Source organism: Musca vetustissima, unplaced genomic scaffold (assembly GCF_032173495.1).
Source record: "Musca vetustissima isolate MV318-11 ecotype Yass unplaced genomic scaffold, APGP_CSIRO_Mvet_v1 utg8195, whole genome shotgun sequence".
Lineage (NCBI taxonomy): Eukaryota > Metazoa > Arthropoda > Insecta > Diptera > Muscidae > Musca > Musca vetustissima.
In genome coordinates this window covers 43,145-63,486 of record NW_026888322.1, presented here as the reverse complement: position 1 = coordinate 63,486, position 20,342 = coordinate 43,145, and the positions used below count along the sequence as shown (strand labels likewise).

Sequence of the window (20,342 nt, the reverse complement as noted above, 5' to 3'; positions counted from 1 at the left end):
GTCAATGGATTTTGTTTTACCATGCACACAGTGTTCGCAAACAAATTAACAAAATAAATTTAGTATTCCTATCGAACATGTCTGTCAAACCTTCTTGTGAAATAAATAAAAGCTTTTGTTTGCAACAAATATACCTTAGTTCGGTTCGTGGTCAAATGGTGAGTTCGACGTTTTTTGTCGTGGCGAGTGTATGTGTGTGCGGAAATGTCGTGTTCGGTTTATTCGGTAATCGTAGTGTGTTCGTTAATGAAAATTGTGGTGTTCGTTCGTTATCGTTTAGTATACAAGAACTTTGTTGAGGTTCGCGAATACGATGTAGTTACAACTCTTAGCGGTTGGTGGACATGCTGGACATAAAATGGTATATTCAAAACAGTAACCCCTGGGTTTGTGAACAATTAATCGTTTGATGGATTTTATGCAGGGCTTGAACCAATTACGTACATTTCCATGCCCTCTGTATATGAACGAGAGAAAACTGTCTTTAATACAGGGTTAGCCAACAATACATATGCAAACTGCTATGATTGTGTTGGACACACGCATAGATCCGTTGGGAGAGTAATTTTCGCTCTCTCGGTACAAATCGTCTATGTTAAAGCATTGCAAAGCATACAACATGTTCGATGTCGAGAATAATGTTGTGTTCGAACACAGAACTGTGATTGTATTGGTTCTCTCCCAAAGCGCCCACGGGCGCCTGTTTGGTGAACAGTGCTTTAATAGCAAAAGAAAAATATATTTACAAATTTAAAATTCGGTTCGTTTTCGAAGTGTAGTGCCGTGTCGGTATCGTATTGTTAAAATAAATGGGTGATTCGACCGTCATTAATGTGAAGTAGACATTAGAGACTTGGTGAATTGGAAGCGTCAGTGGGAGTTGCAACCACCTTCATATGAATCAGGCATCAGTGAAGGCGACGTACTGTAAGCGGAAGCATAAGGTAAGCTTTCCATTAAGTCTATATAATATTTAATTATTAATATTAAATTTTTATTTTACATTTATAATACTTAATATTCAATATTAACTATTTAATATTTAATTTTTTACATTTAATATTAAATATTTAATATCTAATACCTAATATTAAATATTAATATTTACTATTTAATATTTAGGATTTAATATGCAATATTTAATATTAATTATTACTGATTTATTTAATCTTAATTATTTAATGTTAATATTATATATTGATTATTTAATATTAATATTTAATTTCAATATGTAATATTTAATATTATTGTATTATTAATGTAATATTAATATTTAATAATATTAATTATTTGATATTAATATTAATTATTTAATATTAAAATAATTATTTGGTATTAATATTTAATGTTGTTCTTTATCTGCGTTAACCATTTTGGCTAGCTTTTTCAGTTGTCGATAAAATTTACATGGGTGACCATGTTCCCAGTGCCATTGTAAACTTTTAATTTTTTGGTTCTAAGGGCGCAGTAAGAATTCAGTGAAAAAAATGTAGTTGTCTTGTTGTTGCTGTTTTTAGTGATTAACACGTTAACTGCCGTGTCACCCGTATTCGGGTGACAGCAAAAGTTCTCATCAGGCCACGTCACCCGTATTCGGGTGACAGCAAGAGTTCTCATCAGGCCACGTCGGATGACTCCTTCCAAAGGATTTCCGAACATATTTAGATAAATATATGGCAGGAGATAATACTGTTGAATTGTTTAAAAATCGTTTATTAACAAAATTATTTACAGTGCAAAATATTGAAGCATTCAATGCAAAGTTGCGGTTGACCATTGCAGCTTGGACAAAAAGTAGGGGATTTTCTGTTTTTGATCGTTCCAGTTCTTCTCTTTTATTTGCGTAACACCACTTGCATTCGCGTCTAAGGCTTTTCCCCAAACTATTTCTGTGAACGGCGATGCAATGCGATGCAGAGCACACATCTTGCAGTGGCACGGGTGGCCTGACGGGGATTTTGCTGTGAACACGCGTGGCAGTCAACGTGTTAAAGAAAAGTCCTTATTTTTGATGGCAAACTAAGTTAAAAAATATGGAAGTTTTTCACCGATTGGCTTTAGCCTAGTTTATACGATAGCTATACACTCCCAGAGAAACGTGTCAAAATTTGGACCCGATTGAATTATTAGTTTTTGAGTTATCGTGCCCGCCGTTTGTAAGAACACTGCTTCGAGAAAAATGGGTTTAAAGTTTGAGAATCACTCTTGCCGTCACTTGATGCTAACATCTTCTTGATGCTATATCTTCAAGAGTTCTTGAGATATTCACTTGAAATTTTTTAAGGACATTCTTGAATTAGTGTAGTTTCGAATTAAGTCAGAAAACTAATGTAAATATATAAAATTTAATTTATAAAAAACCAAAAATTATAAAATAAAACATTTTATGAGTCTTGAAAGGAAAAAGTGTTTAAAGGTGTCCCCTCTCCCCTACTATATGTGGTACCATTTGCATTTGGCAAACCGGAGCTAGAACTCTTAAATTTGAAATAAGGGTCACTAATGAAGTGTTTTTTTTTTTGGAAATTCTAACTAAAAGTATCCGAAAAGTACTAAATTTGTTACACTTTAGTTGCTTGTGAATGGATAGAGCCAAAAACTTAAATTTTAGAATGAGAATTAAGATTGCGAAGTAGGGTCGGTATAAGGAGTTGGCTTTGGAAGTGTGTACTCATGTATACGAAACGTTTTAAACAGTACTAAATTTGGTACAATTTGAATTTGGAGTCACGAATGGAGTTGGGATCCTGAAATTTGAAATTAACATTTCCGTGGGAGTGTAGTATTTGAATATGTAGTTCGCCTCGGATATTTGTTCTTATGTGTTCGAAAAGTTTTAAATGGCACTAAATTAAGATTTGGGTGAACGCATAGAGCTGGAACACTGAAATCTGGAAATAAGATTAATATTGGCGTATAAGGTATGGATGTAATTTTGGAACTTTGTACTTATAGGTACTAAATTTGATAAAATTTGGATTTATGCGAACCGATAGTGCTGCAATATTGAAATTTAGAGTTAAAATCGCTGTTGGGTGTAGGATTGGGATATGTAGGAAATATTGGACATTCATACTAATGTGTACTAAATTCGGTACAATTTGGATTGGGTTGAACCAAAAAGGGTGGAATCCTGAAATTGGCAAATAAAGTTGTTATTGAATGTATGATATAGGTAGATTTTAGAAATTGGTACTTATGTGTACTGAATTGTACTTAATTTGGTAAAATTCTATATTTTGGGTGAACCGATAGAGCTGTGATATTACCTGTTGGGCTATATAGGATGTTTTGGAAATTCGTACTAATGTTACTAAATTTGGTAGAAATTGGATTCGGGTGAACCGCTAGGGCTGGAATCCTGCAATTTTGAGATAGGATCTCTATTGGAGTGTAGAATTGAGTTATGTGCGAAGTTTTGGAAATTTTACCAATGTGTATTAAATTTGGATTTAGGTGAACCAATAGATCAGGAGCATCGACATTTGGAAATAAGATGTAGGATATAGTTTTGAAAATTTGTAATTTTTGGAACTAACATTTTGGAAATCTGGAACATCGAAATTAAGATTACTTTTGGAGTATAGAATTGAGTTATATAAGTAGTTTTGAAAATTCGTACGTATGTGTACTAAATGTTATTAATTTGATACAATCAAAATTTTTGGGTGGACGGATAAAGTTAGAATCCTGAAATTTGTAATTATATTTGGGTGAACCTATATCTAAAATTTAAAAAATTTTGGAAATAAGTATTACAATAGTGTAGAGGTGCTATGTAATACCATGTAATTAGTATATAGCTAGATTTCTGTTGCGATCAGAATTGGTGTGTAGTGTTGAGATATGGAGGTAGTTTTGAAAATACGTGCTATAAGTCTAGATTTAGATTAGAATTGGTGTGTAGTGTTTGAGATTTTTTGGCAATTCGTTTTGTGTATTTCGTATTTGTTGACATTTTATATATATTTAAATGTGAAAAAACAACAAATAAAAAAATATTTTGGAAACCGAATACGTGAGAACTATAAGAGAATATAAATCAAAAGTAATAAATGGTACTAAAGCTACATTTACACGATTGAAAATGTTTTTTTAAGTCCTATTTACACGTTTCAAAAATTTGATCAAAATATTCTTTCAATATATTTCAAAATAATTTGATCAACGCTTGATCAAAATGTTTTGAAGCTAATTTACACTATTGGTATTTTTTATATTGAAAATATTGACTTTGAACAGCTGTTTTGATTATTTTGAGAAATAGTTTAGTATTAATAACTATGGACGACGACACGGTCATCAGCATTTTTTAATATTGGAGGAAGAAGTAGCTGATGACAATGAAGAAAAGAAGAACACAAAAGCAACATTGGGTTCGACCTTTTCTTTTGGAAATCTTGTGCAAATCGTTGCACAAATGTCACCAGACGATTTTGATGTTTTGCTTGAACTAGTTACCCTATTAATAAAATATGCCAATACTAATGAACATGCTGTCAATATTTCTAGTCATCAATATTGCCAGATGCGATTTTGATGTCTATTTACACGGTATCAATAGAATCTTCAAAAGTTTTGTTCAATAAATTTTGAAGAAATGTAGCTGTTTACACGAGTTTGAAGCATTTTGAAGACAAATTTTGAAGAAACCTTCAATAATGTAAATGAAACTTAACATTTTAATTATGATCGGTATTTTTTTTTAATAATTTCCTGGAGTTGGATCGATCCTCCTAGTTCCTTCTTTAAAAAGGATCTAGTTCCTTTGCTCCATATAGTTCCGACTCCTCGATAGTTCCTTTGGATATTAATTGAAGAACTGGAACTAGTTCCCATCGTTCCTTTCCCCACCATTTCGTAGTTGAAATCAGAGATGGTCCGTCACAAACTGTTACGTAAATGACATACATTTCCGACGTACAATACATACGTCAGAAATGTCGCAAGCCCACCCAAAACCATTAGGTTTTTGACAAAATAGCTATTCCCATTAGTCAATTTGGAAATTACGTATACTTCATTCAAATCCATATCAAATTTCAAGATTTTCTTCTCCAACAAGTTTAGAATTTTTTCTCAGTTCTAGTATGGAATAGTTAGATATATGCAAAAATAATGTATATTCTTGAAAATAAATGTATGTGATAATAATATTCAAGTAAATGACGTTTACTACATTTATTAAATTTTATACAGGTATATGACGTTTTCGACGTTCACACCTTTTTGACAGTCGAAAACCTAAATATTTGTCACACGGACCATCCCTGGTTGAAATAATAAACCACGAAGGCGTAATAATTTGTTTTTTATTGAAAAAATTATATTAACAACATTAATTAATATAAATATAATTTTTATTTATTTTTTTAATACTGAAGAAACTATTTAATATAAATCTAATAAATATAGTACTGATTGAAAAGTATTTCAAGATTACTGGTGAGCAAAAACCAATTTTAGGATATATATAATTTTTTTTAATAATGGAATTTACGTCTAATAAACTCTTGAATAACAATAAATATATATGTTTAGTTATAAAATGCAAAAAATATATATTTGATTTGATTCTGCACTCTCTTCCTTAACATTCTGCAAAAATAGATGCCTTATATTTAAAATACATTCTTATATAATACAATTTTATTAAATTTTTGGTTGTGGCACAATATTTTTATTTTTTCTTTTAAGTAAATTTGTGTGATTTTCTTACTTATTTGGGAAAATAAATATCCTAAAACTAATAATAAATTAATAAATAGTTTTGATTGTTTTTCAAATACATTGTATAGTTTTCATTAACTTGTTTCTTTTTTGGTGATTGGTTGAGCAAGATGTGTGAAATTAAATAGTTTTTTGGAATTCAAACTTGAAATATAAGGTGGGAAATTATTTCCAAAAAGGAGATTGAAATCAATTGTAGAGAAGGGAAATATATAAATGAAATGAAAGCTTATGGCCTCAAATGGCCCAAAAAAATTCCATAAATTTTCAACGGCGTCTTAACATCAGATTATTTGAAATATTTCAAATTATTTCAGACTACAAGCCCGTGAATTTATAATTCAAAATCGCATGAGTTTTTTCAAAAATTTTTACAATTTAAGTACTAAATTATTATTTTCAATTAAAATAAACCCTTCGTAACACCTCGTGCAACAAAAAATAACTCTGAAATATTATCTCTGCATATTTTGTAAAAGGTTACTATAAAGTTAAATAGTTATTCGAAAAATATTTATTATTTGAGAATATTAAAATATTCGAAAGTGTGATTATTGGTTCCTTTCATATTACATACATACAATAATAATGACATACACATATATATTTGCACTTTATGTTCCATTCAATCAAAAGATCACAAGATTGGTTTTTTGTACAAATACCCTGAAACCCGTTTTTTGATTACTGTATTTTTGTATGTTTTTATTTAGACTTATCATTAACCTTACTGACTATAAAGTATTCAATTGTATTTTATTTTAAATTTACATACATACACATACAAACATACATTCTTAACAAAAAATCAGGTACAACCCTCATATGTTTCATACTTTGTTTCTGGTAGGCCTTTTCCTTATTATTTTTTTCACCTAAACTTTCATTCTTAAAAATATAAAATTTTTGTGAAAAAAAATCCACAATGGAGATTTTTAAGCACCCAGTATTTTCTTAACCGAATAACCAGGTACCGAGTATACGAATAGAACGAAAAATAGTACCAAGCCACAGAATAGAAGACCCTTCAGAATGGCCCATTTGTAATTGTGCCATACTATGTAGCGAATTGATTTGATTGGATTTACAAACCACATAAACGAGGCATCTGGACGACTGAAATAGAAAACAAATGAAATTTTATAATTAAAAGTTGTCCTTCTTCAACTCCCTCAACGTATTGCGTTGAAAAATTTCCTATAAGGAAATTCTCTCAACGTATTGCGTTGAAAAATTTCCTATAAGGAAATTCCATCAAGGTATTGCGTTGAAAAATTTCCTATAAGGAAATTCTCTCAACGTACTGCGTTGAAAAATTTCCTATAAGGAAATTCCATCAACGTATTGCGTTGAAAAATTTCCTATAAGGAAATTCTCTCAACGTGATTTGGTGAAAAAGTTCCTATAAGGAAATTCTCCCGACGTGATTCGGTAAAAAAGTTCCTATAAGGAAATTCTCTCAACTCAACGTGTTGAACAATCTCCTATAAAGAAATTTTTTCAATGTATTGCGTTGAAAAATTTCCTATAAGGAAATTCTCTCAACGTATTGTGTTGAAAATTTTCCTATAAGGAAATTCTCTCAACGTATTGCGTTGAAAAATTTCCTATAAGGAAATTCTCAACGTACTGCGTTGAAAAATTTCCTATAAGGAAATTCCATCAACGTATTGCGTTGAAAAATTTCCTATAAGGAAATTCTCCCAACGTGATTCGGTAAAAAAGTTCCTATAAGGAAATTCTCTCAACTCAATGTTTTGAAAAATTTCATATAAGGAAATTCTCTCGACGTATTGCGTTGAAAAATTTCCTATAAGGAAATTCCCTCAACGTATTGCGTTGAAGAATTTCCTATAAGGAAATTCTCTCAACGCGATTTGGTGAAAAAGTTCCTATAAGGAAATTCTCCCGACGTGATTCGGTAAAAAAGTTCCTATAAGGAAATTCTCTCAACTCAACGTGTTGAACAATCTCCTATAAAGAAATTTTGTCAATGTATTGCGTTAAAAAATTTCCTATAAGAAAATTCTCTCAACGTATTGCGTTGAAAAAATTCCTATAAGGAAATTCTCTCAACGTATTGCGTTGAAAAATTTCCTATAAGGAAATTCGCTCAACGTATCCGTTGAAAAATTTCCTATATGGAAATTCTCTCAAATTTCCTATAAGTAAATTCTCTCAACGTATTGCGTTGAAAAATTCCTATGCGGAAATTCTATACAAGTATTCGTTGAAAAATTAAATTTCCTATAAAGAAATTCTCACAACGTATTGTGCTGAAACATTTCGTATAAGGAAATTCTCTCAACGTATTGCGATGAAAAATTTCCTATAGGGAAATTCAATCCGTATTCAAAATGTATTACTTACTTTGGTTTCTCTAAAGCATCGGGTTCATTACGGCCATAGCCTGCCGGATTTTGCTCAGCCTCTTCCTTGGTCAAGAGATGGAATTCAGCTTCAACTTTTCCCGTCAATTCCATTTCTTCATTTTGCTTCTTAATATAGAATGGCCACCAGCCGCGAACTCGCTTTTGCTTGAATATATTCACAGTAGGAATATTATCGGTTTTGAGCATATCCAGGGTACACAATTTCGAAGATTTAGCTCCACGAGGAAAACGATTCAAATCGAAGGATATGGCACCTATAAATAAATCCCATTATAATTTTATATACAAATATTTAAAAAAAAATGTCTGTACCCAAAAAATCATCAGCCGAAAAATGATCTGCATCCCAGACCTGTAACTCTAAACGTGCTGGGATTTTGACCTCTGTTTCATCCCAACTAAATAGGGACTCGCGACGAGACAACACAATGCGCTCTTCCGCCGCTAAATATTCGAAGGGGAATATAAAACGCCAATTGAAGTTGCCTTCACCGGTTAATGAGCGGTAATGGATATCCGTGGATTGACAATCCTGGGGACCCTTTAACCAACTACAATAGTAAATTTTTAAATTAATATCCTCAATTTATAAAATAACTTTAAATTTGTCCACTTACCCCTTAACATAAATATCGGACATTTTCTCTCCCGTAAAGAAGGCATCATCTTCCAATACCACATCGTCGGTATTCCATATAACCACACGCAGTTCGTATGCCTTTGGTTTTCTCGGTGATATATCAACAGCTGGTCCCGGTAATGGCATATCCATGGGAAACATATCTACCCACATTTCTAGTTTACCCTGTTCTATACCCGGTTTATCGGGATTATAAATTGGACGACTTTCAATGTGTTCAGGTACAAGCTTTAAATGATTATTTTCACAAAAGTAAATGTTAATGTATATTTTTTTTAATATTAAAAATTACAGGTATTATTTTAAAAATATTTACAGAACAAATTTTGAATTGGAATCCGAAATGTATAAAAAAAGACATTAGTATTAAAAAATACATTTGATTTAAATTTTTCACCATTAATTATTGTTGAATCAGAAAAAAAATAATTGCAAACATAGCTCAAAAGGAGATAATGAAACAAAAATCAATGGAGATATTTATCCCAGGAATAGTTCGGCATATATAAGTTCTAAAAATGGGATAGAAAAATTATTTTTCACGCAAACTTAAAATAAAAGTTATTTTTTATTCAACAATTTTAGTACAGCCTAGGATATATATTATTAGGTGGTACTTATGGAACGAAATCCAGGAATAGTCCTCTATGATAGCGAATGGATTCCGAACCGTTGTAGTCCACCTACATCTTTTAAAAATATGTAAAAAGTAATTGAATCTTTTGAGGAACATAACTTGCCATTGGTCTCGTTCGGTTAAGAGGTCTTAATAGAAAATAATATGCAATTACAATGAGTTACTATTAACATCAAACTGCGGCACAGGGGGTAAAGTGCATTATGTTGAATACAAAAGGATATATATATATATATAAGTCAGCCTTCCATAAGCCTTTATAATAAATTACAGTCATATCGCACAGTGGGCGAAATTCAAATATAGCGGGGAAAATCCAAAAATTAATTATCACACATTTTAAAAACTTTTTACAGTATTCTTGTAAAATATGGGTGAACTCAAACATAGAACAAATTATATAATTTTATTGTTTTTTTTATTTTAAAATACACACTCCCAGGAAGCATCTCCTAAATTTTCATCTTGATAATTTTTGGTAGGGAGATTTTCTACACAATGAGAATACAAAATATAAAAATACTGCTAAATTGGCTGAAACACGTCCCAAGATACCAAAAATGCAGATATTTAAAAAAAAATAAATAAAATTGCTCCCAAATTTGTTGAAGCCATCTTTGGGGTGTAGCGTTATATGTGAGCTTCCCTAAAAGCTGGACCAATATTGATAATTTTTAGTAAAAATATTTACTACCATACCACAACCCAAAATAACAAATTACTACTAATTAGGTAGAAACATGTGACCAAAGCTATCGAAATATATTAAGAGTACTTTTATATGGGGACTCTTAATATCATGGCCAACATTGATAATGTAGATCTGATAGCTGACGTGTCAAAAAAATCGGGGGTACCGTTATATGGGGGCTACCCTAAAAACTGGACCAATATTTGTCATTTCCAATAGGATGATGACGACTATTCCGAAACGTGGACCGATATATCCCATTTTCAATTCTAGCCCTAACATGCATTATCGACATAAAATTTTAATCTGATCAAGAATATATTTACTTAATAGGTTCTCCGGTGAATATTTCGAGCTGTTAAAAACGGAGTGACAAATTTTATATACACTCCACCATATGGTATGGACATATATTTTGGTCAATATATCCTCAGAGTACACAGGAAGAATATTGTAATTTTCGAAATTTTTAAGGGCGCTGAGTTGAACACCATATTTGCTTAGAATCTTAGATGTGTTCTCTAATGACTATTCAGGGCTTGTAATGGTGAATTATTTATTATTTAACCCTTTGTGGCCCGAATTTTTACCCGTGATAATAGAACTATTTTCTGTGCACAGATTTAATGTAACTATTCTAAATAGCATATAAACAAAATTTGACGTCGCTAAATCCTTGCATTCGAGAGATACAGTACCTTTTTTTCCGAAAATAAAATTCCAATATCAACAAAAGCAAATGCAATATCGACGAAAAAATCACTTTTAATTATTCTTTAGTTTCTTTTTTAAATGACTCAACAACAATTTAGAGGGTACAATTTGTACATTTCGAATACGAAGCGATTTAAATATTTTGGACTGTATACACAATTTGGTACTGTACATATTTTTGCACTGATCTCTATATTTAAAAGCATATAACTTGGTCAACATTTTGAATTTTTTAGAATTTTCTTTTGATATGTGTCGTCCATAATCGGCTCTTAACATATATAATCCAAAAAGTATACATTTACTTGCAGCGTATTAAATATAAGATCTAAAACATTTTGTTGCCTGTGGGCAACATTGGGCCATAAAGGGTTAAAGACAATTTTTGAGGATTTTAGACATCTTCATGGTCCCAGCTCAAACTGGGTGTCTGCCAGAATGACGTTTTTATTTCTTATTATATTTTACAAGGTTTATAGGCTTCGCTTTTTAATTATTTTTTCAAGGACTAGCCAGGGTCAGCATTTTGTAATTAAATTTTTTCAGAAACTTTCAAAGCATGTTTTTATACCCTACACAACTATGTTGTCAGGGTATTATAGCTTTTTGCAGCCCCAAGAGTTTGTAACGCCGCGAAATATTGGTCCTAGACCCACCATTGTCATATCTCGACTAGCTAAATCGATCTAGACATGTGTGGGTTCGTCAGTCCGTCTGCCCATTATAATTTGTAAACACGATACAGGTCACAGTTATGGACCAATCTTCACGAAATTTTGCATGTAGGATGGGTTCTGCCCAATGAAGACCCCTATTGGTTTTGGAAAAGATCGGTTAATATTTAGGTGATGAAATGGACCATAAACTTTATTTATGTCTGATTTTCTGGTCGCTCCAGGGGCCGCAATTATGGTCCAAACATCGCGTATTTTTGCATGGAGAAGGGGATCAGGCCAAAGAATAAGCATGCCTGTTTTGCTAAAGATCGGTCATTATTTAGCGGGTCAAATTGATCCTGACTTTTGCGTGAAAAATTACAAAATTTGTGTTCTATGGCATATATATTTACTCGTGAAGCATATAGACCCGCGAAGTTGATAGTGTATCCAAGAGTTCCGTGGTAGTTGTGTATGGTATCGTATGGTCGGCCCCGTCCGACTATACTGCTCCGCTCACTGGTTTTATTTATTTTTCCCCAAAACTTGAATTCAATTTTGTTTGCAATACTATCCGAAACGTAGATTATCCAAACTTTTCTTGCCTCCAAATGTTTATACATGGTATATCCCCATTTAACGGTCCCGACCACTATAGCTTGAAAACGACAGTATGGATCATATATTTGATGGGTTTTAAGTACCACAACATCTTTCATTGAATTACGTGATTTAAAAAATGCAAATTTTGGCCTTAGTAATCCATGATATTATGACCGGTTCAATGTTTTTCGAGCTACAGTGAGCACCGCAAAATGCTGTATCGCAATATTAAATCCAAAATTAATCACAAAAAAACGTTAAAATTTGTCTGCAAAATAATTTTATAATATTTATTACTGCCTGAAACCGTTGCGCTTCACAGCCCCTACAAACTTTCGGAATACTGAATTCCGTTCCCATGGTCCTCTTCTATGTCAAAATCTAGTGATTATGCATATACCATTAATGCATTTAAGCTCATCATATTAGAAGTTTATTTAGGTAAAATTGGTTTTTAATGCTGACGTAGACGGTTCTTGAGCTATCCAAAATAAACATGATGTAACTTTCATAGTATCGTATATAAATTCATGGATGGATACGTATGTTACTTATTAAGATATTATGTCTTTTAGAGGGTGGTTGAGTTTCTAGTAGGGATACGTAGTCGAGCGCAAAAGTCGACTTTTAGACTTTTCGATTTTTGCTTTGACTTTGACTAAAAAATCGATCTTTCGATTTTGATAAACCTATTCAAAATAGATTTTCGACTTTTACCGAATAATGCGAAATCTAGAGATGTGTCGTTCTGGAATGAACTAACATTCCGTTATCGATGTTTCTTTCCTTTTGCTCCATGAATTGTGTTTCATGATAATATATCAAGTATTTATGAATCGAAAGTCGATTTTGAAAAGTCGCCTTTGCGATTTCCTCAAAGATTAAAAATCGACATCGACTTTTTAATACATGAAATCGATTAGTCGGAAGTCGATTTTTCTATCCCTTCAGGTCTATTTTAATATTAAGGTTTTTATTGTCTAGCAAAATCAACTACAAATTTGATTGCTGACAATATATAAAAAAGTTTTGGAATCTGTAATTTTTAACAAATTGTGCTTCCAAACTTTTATACCATATATTTTTTAAAAAAATTTTTAGTAAAAATTTAATGTCAATTTATTTTTCATACATGCAGTATTTTGAACATAAACATACACAAATATTTACAAATATCCCAGGTTGTACCTCGAATGATTCCCCAGAAAAAATACCTCATCATTATCAACTTTTGAGCTATGCTTACAATTCAGACGACAAGGAGGAAGGAATACAAAAAGATTTCAAAAAGGTAGACGTTTGTCAGAATGAATACCAATAAGATGACATCGAAAACAGAGCATTACCATTTGGAAAAAAATACATGGATTTTTCAGTTAAGAATTTTTAGTATTAAAAAAGTTTATGAGTTAGAGTTAAAAACATTGAAGGAAAAAAATAGAAGTAGTATTAGGTAGTATTGATAGTGGAGGATAGAAGAGCACACGGAAAGACATTCATTCACTCACTCACGCACATTTGCGGAACGAAAAACGACAAAGAAAACCCACCTTACAACCAACACTTGGTATTTCACTCCAACGATGTAGGACAGCTAGGGCCAAATGTTCATCGCGGTTACGGCAAGTACTGGGACCATTCCAGGCTATAACCTCCTCATCGGAGAAAGTCATACAGTACTTGCCAATAGCCACGCGATCTTGAAAATAATGTGGGGTATCCAATTTATTTTCTTTGCAGAGGCGTGATAGGATTTGCGTCGGTTTCATGGGATCACGCCATTGATTGTAACCACAACTGCGGTTTGTGGAATTAAGGAAAAGGGATGGGAAGAGGAAATTGTTAATTTTTTTGGGGGAGGGGGAAGCAAGAAAAATATATGTTATTTAATGTTTATAGAAAAAGGAGGTTTTGAGTTAATTTTTGTTTGCGGAACGTAATACTTACTCTTCATAGCGTAGAGCCAAACCACAGGTGGCCCTGTGTTTGCTGTAGAAACGATTTTCCAAATCGATACGTGTCTCACCAATTAAATCATCCGATCCCACCAAATCCCAATCGAATATTTGCACTGTCAACATTGAATCCTGCGGAAAGGTGGCTTCCACCTCAAAACATTTACCAAAGACAGGGTTCAGCTGCTTACTAACATAGTTGTCTTTGTCGGAGATACGTTTACTGCCCAAATGGAGGACAATGTAGGGATCGGCTTTACCATTCAAATCCATGGGATGTAAATCGGTTGCTTTTACAATATACACTCGCACAAGCACATGGATGGGTTCATTGGCAGGTAAATTGGGTACAGGATAATCAATGCCCTTGGGTGGTGGCAGGCGATAGACTTTAATGGCTCCCTTAAAGAAGCCCACTGTGCGATTATCATCTTCCGTTGAATCGCCCGTTTTCTTGCCCCGATACAGGGGAAATGAATGTAGCCAATCACGAAAATTATTAAATTCGATCTGCGCCTCCAGGTCACCAGCATAGATCTGAAAGTGAGGAGCACGACGTGCCACACTACGAATTCGTTTTGACGAATTCGCTTGTCCATTACTTACCTGACACAACGCCGTGCTGTTGTTCAGCGGCTTGGCTTTGGCCGAACAGGGCGAGATGCTATGGTCTTGTTTGTTGTTGCGACCCAGCGCATTGGTCATACCCTTGGGGCTGAGTTTTTGTACAAATTTCGAACCGAATTTGCTAACGCCTTGTGTTTGCACATTTGTGGGTGGTGTTAGATATTTATCGGTCGTTGTAAGGGCTTTCTCGGCCTTGGCGCTATCAATCAAACGTTCATAGGACCAGAAATATTTGGTCCACCAATCACGACTGCACTCATCATCGATATCCTGCTGATCACCCATTATGGAGTTGTTGATGCTGCGCGGTGAGGATTTCTTTTTCGTTGTTTGTTTTTTGACCCTGAAAATAACTTCAAAAATTAAAATCTTTCCCTACAAAAATTTAGTTTACCCACATTTTGGTTACACACGCCGCACCATACAAGGTAAACTGATCACACGATGATCTTCGATTACCATAGAAATCCTTCATATTGGCCTGCTGCAATGAATCCATCATCGGTTGCATACCAAAGCCATCGACCAGATTATTATAGGTCTCCTCCGTAAATGGAGCCGATAATATTATTTGGCCCCCAATTGTCTTATATTTGGTTATATCTTCTTTGGGTGGTGGCTTATACAAATAACGATGTATGGATGTAATCTGATGTGTACCCACCAGGGTATAACGTCCAAAAGATCTACAATCCACACAACGTATGGTTATGGGCGGAGCATAGGTTTCCTCCAGTGGCAATTCCAATTCAATCGATTTCAGCATATTCGGAAAATTGGGATTCTTTTTGGCATTTTGTATGATATTCGAACTTAATATTTTCCCTGAACACTCCACGTCAATGCGGGGTTTATCCACAGACATAAAGTGTACTCTCTTTAAATCCCTTAAACCCCAAAAGAGTACCTCCAAACGAAATCTGGCCAAGTGGGGTCTCACCTCCTTCGGTACTGGGAATATGGTATCCTGTGGTGGAATATTATTCCGGTCATTTGACTTTCCTTCACAAATTTCTGGAGTATTTTTGGGTTCTGTTAGCCTCGGCATATCCGGTGAACCCAATTCCAACATTTCAAATGCGGCCAATAGTTCTCCGGCATTATCCGGACCCCGCACAATATCAAACCATTCCAATGAGGGTGTAACATAGGGATTTTCTCGAAGTTTCACTCGAGGCTTAGCTATAGCTCGACCAATAAATTCGGATTTTCCCACTTTATCCTGATCGTATATTTCAATAATAATGGTGGGTGGATTTTTCTTGATTTCATCCTTCGTACCATAAACTAAAATTTCATCGAAGACCAGCAATTCATCCCAGGTGGGGCTGAGTGTCTCCTCAATGACTTGGGTGGTTTTGGCGTATTCGGTGATATAAACGGTGGCATAGGGGTCACTGAGGCCCGATGCATCGGAACCAATCAAGGAACGGGCCTGGTAAATGTGGGCTCGCAATTGGAAGGTCTGAAAAGAATAATTTCATTAACCATTTCTGATTCTTAATTCGAAGGTCAGAAACAGATAGTTTGAAAATTGGCGAGCCTGACCTTTCATCCAAACCTCAACATTCTACTTTTATGAAACTGACAGTGAGTAATTGAAGGTCACTCACAGTCAGTTCCATAAAAGAGGAATCTCCAAATCCAACTTACCGACTTCTCCAAATAGTGAATATTATTGGGCGCCATTGCCCCTGGCCGCTCAGCATTCCGTAACTCATGTGACAAATCATAACCAATGGGTAAACCCTCAAAGAAGTGGCCCTTCTGGCTGACCACACCCAACCACAAATAAATCGACAATTTAGCTTGTATAAACCAGCTAGCAGTTCCCGAGGCCTGTTTACCGGGTAAACGTAAAAACAGCGTTTGAATTTTACCACAATGTATACCAGCTTCCTCCTCAGTGGGAGAATATATTAAATCCCTGGCCGACATTCGATGATAGCAGTAACGTTTACCATTGGCAATGAGCCACAAAAAGATGTCGGGTAATGAATGTTGAGGCTAAAAGAAGTTTTTGTTAATAACTATTCAAAATATATATGTGAAGAAGTACTTACATCATCTATTAGGAATTTTAATTTGGGCATATAGGTTTGAGCCTGTTTGAAACGTTCCTTCAATGAACTTTTGGTCACCAATGCTCTTAGATTCCGTGCTAGATTACCTAAACTTTCCTGTAATTGAAATAATAATATTATCGTTTAAAGAATGTGCAATTAGGAATTGACCTGTAAATATAGTCAATGTGTATAAATTTTTTTGGTTTGCGCGGACGACTTGTTTATGCTATCGAATGGAATTCTCATTTCCGCAGTCCATGTGGTGAACAATGTGGTCGAAGATTTCGTGGCGAAATAGGCGTTGAACGTTACACATATGTCCTCAAATATTGGACCCGACGCCATGATTATCCAACGTTTCAAACTTGACCGCAAGGAAGCTTTCTCAGCTTTCTCAAACCATGTGACATGACTATCAAAGGCTTTTAATAGGTCATGCCCTAACAACACTGTTTTATGGCGCGACCACTTCTGTCATGCTTTGTTGCTTTCGGAACCCATGGTGATGATTAGCAACTGCATAGCTTTCCCTAATGCTGGGGAGGAGTAATGCCTCAAGAGTCTTCTTTACTGGGATAAAAGTGAAATCTGCCTGTAAGATTCATATTTGCTGCCATCCTGGCCTGGCTTCAGTACCGGGGCCACCCATTGTCTAGGCTTCGGTGACGACATGGGTAGCTATAGACGAATTGAGGACTTTGGTCGGATCCTTTTCCACTTTTACCTGATTCTTGCTTCGAAAATCGTATATCTTTACACTCTAATAAATTCCGTTTATAAATTACAAGTAATATATATTTGATATTACTGTGTGGAAGTAGTAGGGTTTTAATGGGGATGTTGGCAAAATCACATAAATTATTTAATTTAGTTGGAGCTAGGTGAACGGCATCTACATTGGACTAAATGAATGTAGGAATTTTGATATATATGTTCATGTCTTCGATATCACACTGCTTGTGTTATCTTGTGGTCAGTGTCTCTGCTACTAGCATATACATTTATACACATTAAGCAACTTTGCCAATCATACCACAAACCGACATCTACATTTCACCAGTGACGTTATAGACAAACCGACATCTACATTTCACCAGTGACGTTATATACATTATAGGTTTATGGCTTGGGACTTTGCGATTGATATTCACAATTGGTTTGTGGGACAACTAGTGGAACACATTTTATGGGGTTTGGCTTGCCTCGCCATAAATACCCTACTGTATCAAATTTCACGGGTAGTGAAGAAGGTAATTTCTACTACTTTTGGTGCAATCCTCAGTCTCAACTTTAGAGGCGCAATATACAATTTTAAGATTCTAGCTTCAGATGTTTGCGTTGATTGTAGTTCAGTAACTCAGTAATCATAGAAATAACTCAGTAACTCAGTAATCATAGAAAAATAACTCAAATAAAATAATTTTATTCCAAAAATTATTCATTACTTACAATTTCCCTCATACATAGCTTCATACGTTCTTTATCCAGCTTAGTTTTGCCGCTACCTGGTCCGGTACAGTTACTTTTGGTTATGGACTGGTAACGAACACAAGCCGAGGCCAAATCTTCCAATGTAGAACGAAGACGAACTTCTGCCTTGGGGTCTTCATTTTCAATTAACTGTTTGGTTTCAGCCAAGCCGTCTTCCTATTTAATTGCAGAAAATAAAATGAAGAGAAATATATAGGAGAATTAAGTCTTAAAGTCTTCTACAGAAGGCCTCTTTGAAATATGTTTATGTATATATGTCTATTCTACATAATAGATCTCTTAGTGTATTTGAGCCGAACTGTCATCTATATCTTGAGGAACTTGTAGATTTTTTTAATTATCAGATGATACATATAACTTTCTAGTTTAGTCTGAAATTTCCCATTCCATTTTTATGTATACTAGTCCCTTTTTGAATAATGTTTCTACTTACATATTTCTCAGCCATTTTCGCCAACATGTTACTATTATACATGCGGCGACGCAAATCGGGCAATGTACAGCGAACATCCATGCAGGGCTTATAATCCCAATATGGCAGATAATAATGACTTTTGTCATGTGAAATGGGCTTACAGGAATTTGTGGTACTACTAAATGACGTGGTATCCACCGATTCCAATAAACAACCATCTTCTCCATCATCCGCCAAGGTGGAGAAACTTTCATTGTGACCATCAATGGAATTGCCTGCATTACCCATACTCAATTCAAAGAATACAGTTTTATCACTGATTTTCTTATCGATCATTGATGCCTCAATAATGCTGCCGAACAAAAAGAATTCCTCATTTCGTGAATAGCTTGATTCCGATATTAATTGGGTGGGTTCTAGTTCAACATTTTTTTCGGTGGTCAATTCGATGTTTTCTGTAATTTCAGTACGTATGGCAATTAATAAGCGGGCACGATAGCTAACACCTTCACCCAGGCCAGTATTTAAATTTGAATGTTGATCCAAAATCGTATAGTCACGTGTTGAGCCATACAAGTGTATAAACGAAGGACCAAATGTGGGCAAAAAACCCTTCTCACCATCATTGGAGATTTGTTTCAAATCAATATAATGTGTGCCGATTATGGAGGGTTTCATTGGATCAGCATCTCTTAGTTGGATCTAAAGTAAGTTATAGAATTTAATGTTATTAATGATTAATTCTAGCTCGAAGGACCATTTTTGTAGTTTTCATACATACCTTAATTCGTTGACACAAGGGCGGAAACATTTCCGTAAATACCAACTGTTCATTCCACACCGGTGCATAGGCATTTTTCTTTACCGTCGTTTTACCAGATAGTCCAGCAAAGGACACTTGGACATAGGGACTAACTAAATCTTTGGCTTCACCTGTCAAGGCTTTCTTTACATTTGCCATGATAGAAGAATTCATGCGTGGCAAACCATCTGCCCGATAAATTTTAACTATAAATTTAGCTCGTTGTCTTTCGATGGGTACACCATCAGGCAATAGGAGGTTACTGGGATAGAGAAATAACTTATATTAATAAAAGTGTGATAATTTTGTTACTTTACTTACGCTTCAATATCATCAGGATCTTTTTCAGATTTCTGTGGCACCTTAACCGTGTCACCTTTACCTATAATACCTATATCACATTTCAAATATCCCTTTGGTCCACTGTAAAAATCATCAGGATCGGTCAGTAGAGCCCATTTGTGATAGAATTGATGGTCTGAAAATGTATTTGTAATTATTTTTATTTTTATGTGTTATTACATAAGAGAAATACATCGATTAGACAAAAATGTGCGAGCATACCACTTTGTGACATTAAAAAATAAAAAAATGCAGGCGTAGAGAAATTATTAGATTTTTCATGCGAACAGAAGAAGTGAGAAGGAATCTAGGCATATATATTGTCTTACTTATTCTTGTTAAGCCATAAGAACCATGTTTTGAGTTTTAAATTGAAGTAAATTTTTTTAAACACCATTTATTACCTTTAATTAACCAATGACAAAGGATTTACTACATATGGAAATTTGAAATGTATACATTTTTTCTCAGGCATTTACTTCACAACATCCAGATTTTAACACTATTTTAATCGAAAAATAATTTCCAACTTTCTTGTCGTAGGAATGTCGAAAATGTTTAAATAAAAAATAAAATTGTA

General features: G+C 34.1%; 1 protein-coding gene across 1 annotated transcript in view; it reads right to left on the bottom strand.

Annotated features, from left to right (window-relative positions):
• Nucleotides 1-6,665: 6,665 nt before the first annotated feature.
• LOC133336176 (otoferlin-like) overlaps nucleotides 6,666-20,342 on the bottom strand; it is a 47,011-nt gene continuing 33,334 nt past the window's right edge. Inside the window, exons 7-19 of the mRNA XM_061544466.1 lie at nucleotides 19,742-19,898; nucleotides 19,400-19,682; nucleotides 18,637-19,320; nucleotides 18,162-18,359; nucleotides 16,710-16,826; nucleotides 16,300-16,653; nucleotides 15,045-16,111; nucleotides 14,012-14,989; nucleotides 13,615-13,861; nucleotides 8,741-8,991; nucleotides 8,436-8,674; nucleotides 8,101-8,377; nucleotides 6,666-6,846 (exon numbers count right to left, since the gene is read on the bottom strand). Coding sequence (XP_061400450.1) covers nucleotides 6,666-6,846; nucleotides 8,101-8,377; nucleotides 8,436-8,674; nucleotides 8,741-8,991; nucleotides 13,615-13,861; nucleotides 14,012-14,989; nucleotides 15,045-16,111; nucleotides 16,300-16,653; nucleotides 16,710-16,826; nucleotides 18,162-18,359; nucleotides 18,637-19,320; nucleotides 19,400-19,682; nucleotides 19,742-19,898 — 5,033 coding nt within the window. The remainder of the gene's footprint in view (nucleotides 6,847-8,100; nucleotides 8,378-8,435; nucleotides 8,675-8,740; nucleotides 8,992-13,614; nucleotides 13,862-14,011; nucleotides 14,990-15,044; nucleotides 16,112-16,299; nucleotides 16,654-16,709; nucleotides 16,827-18,161; nucleotides 18,360-18,636; nucleotides 19,321-19,399; nucleotides 19,683-19,741; nucleotides 19,899-20,342) is intronic.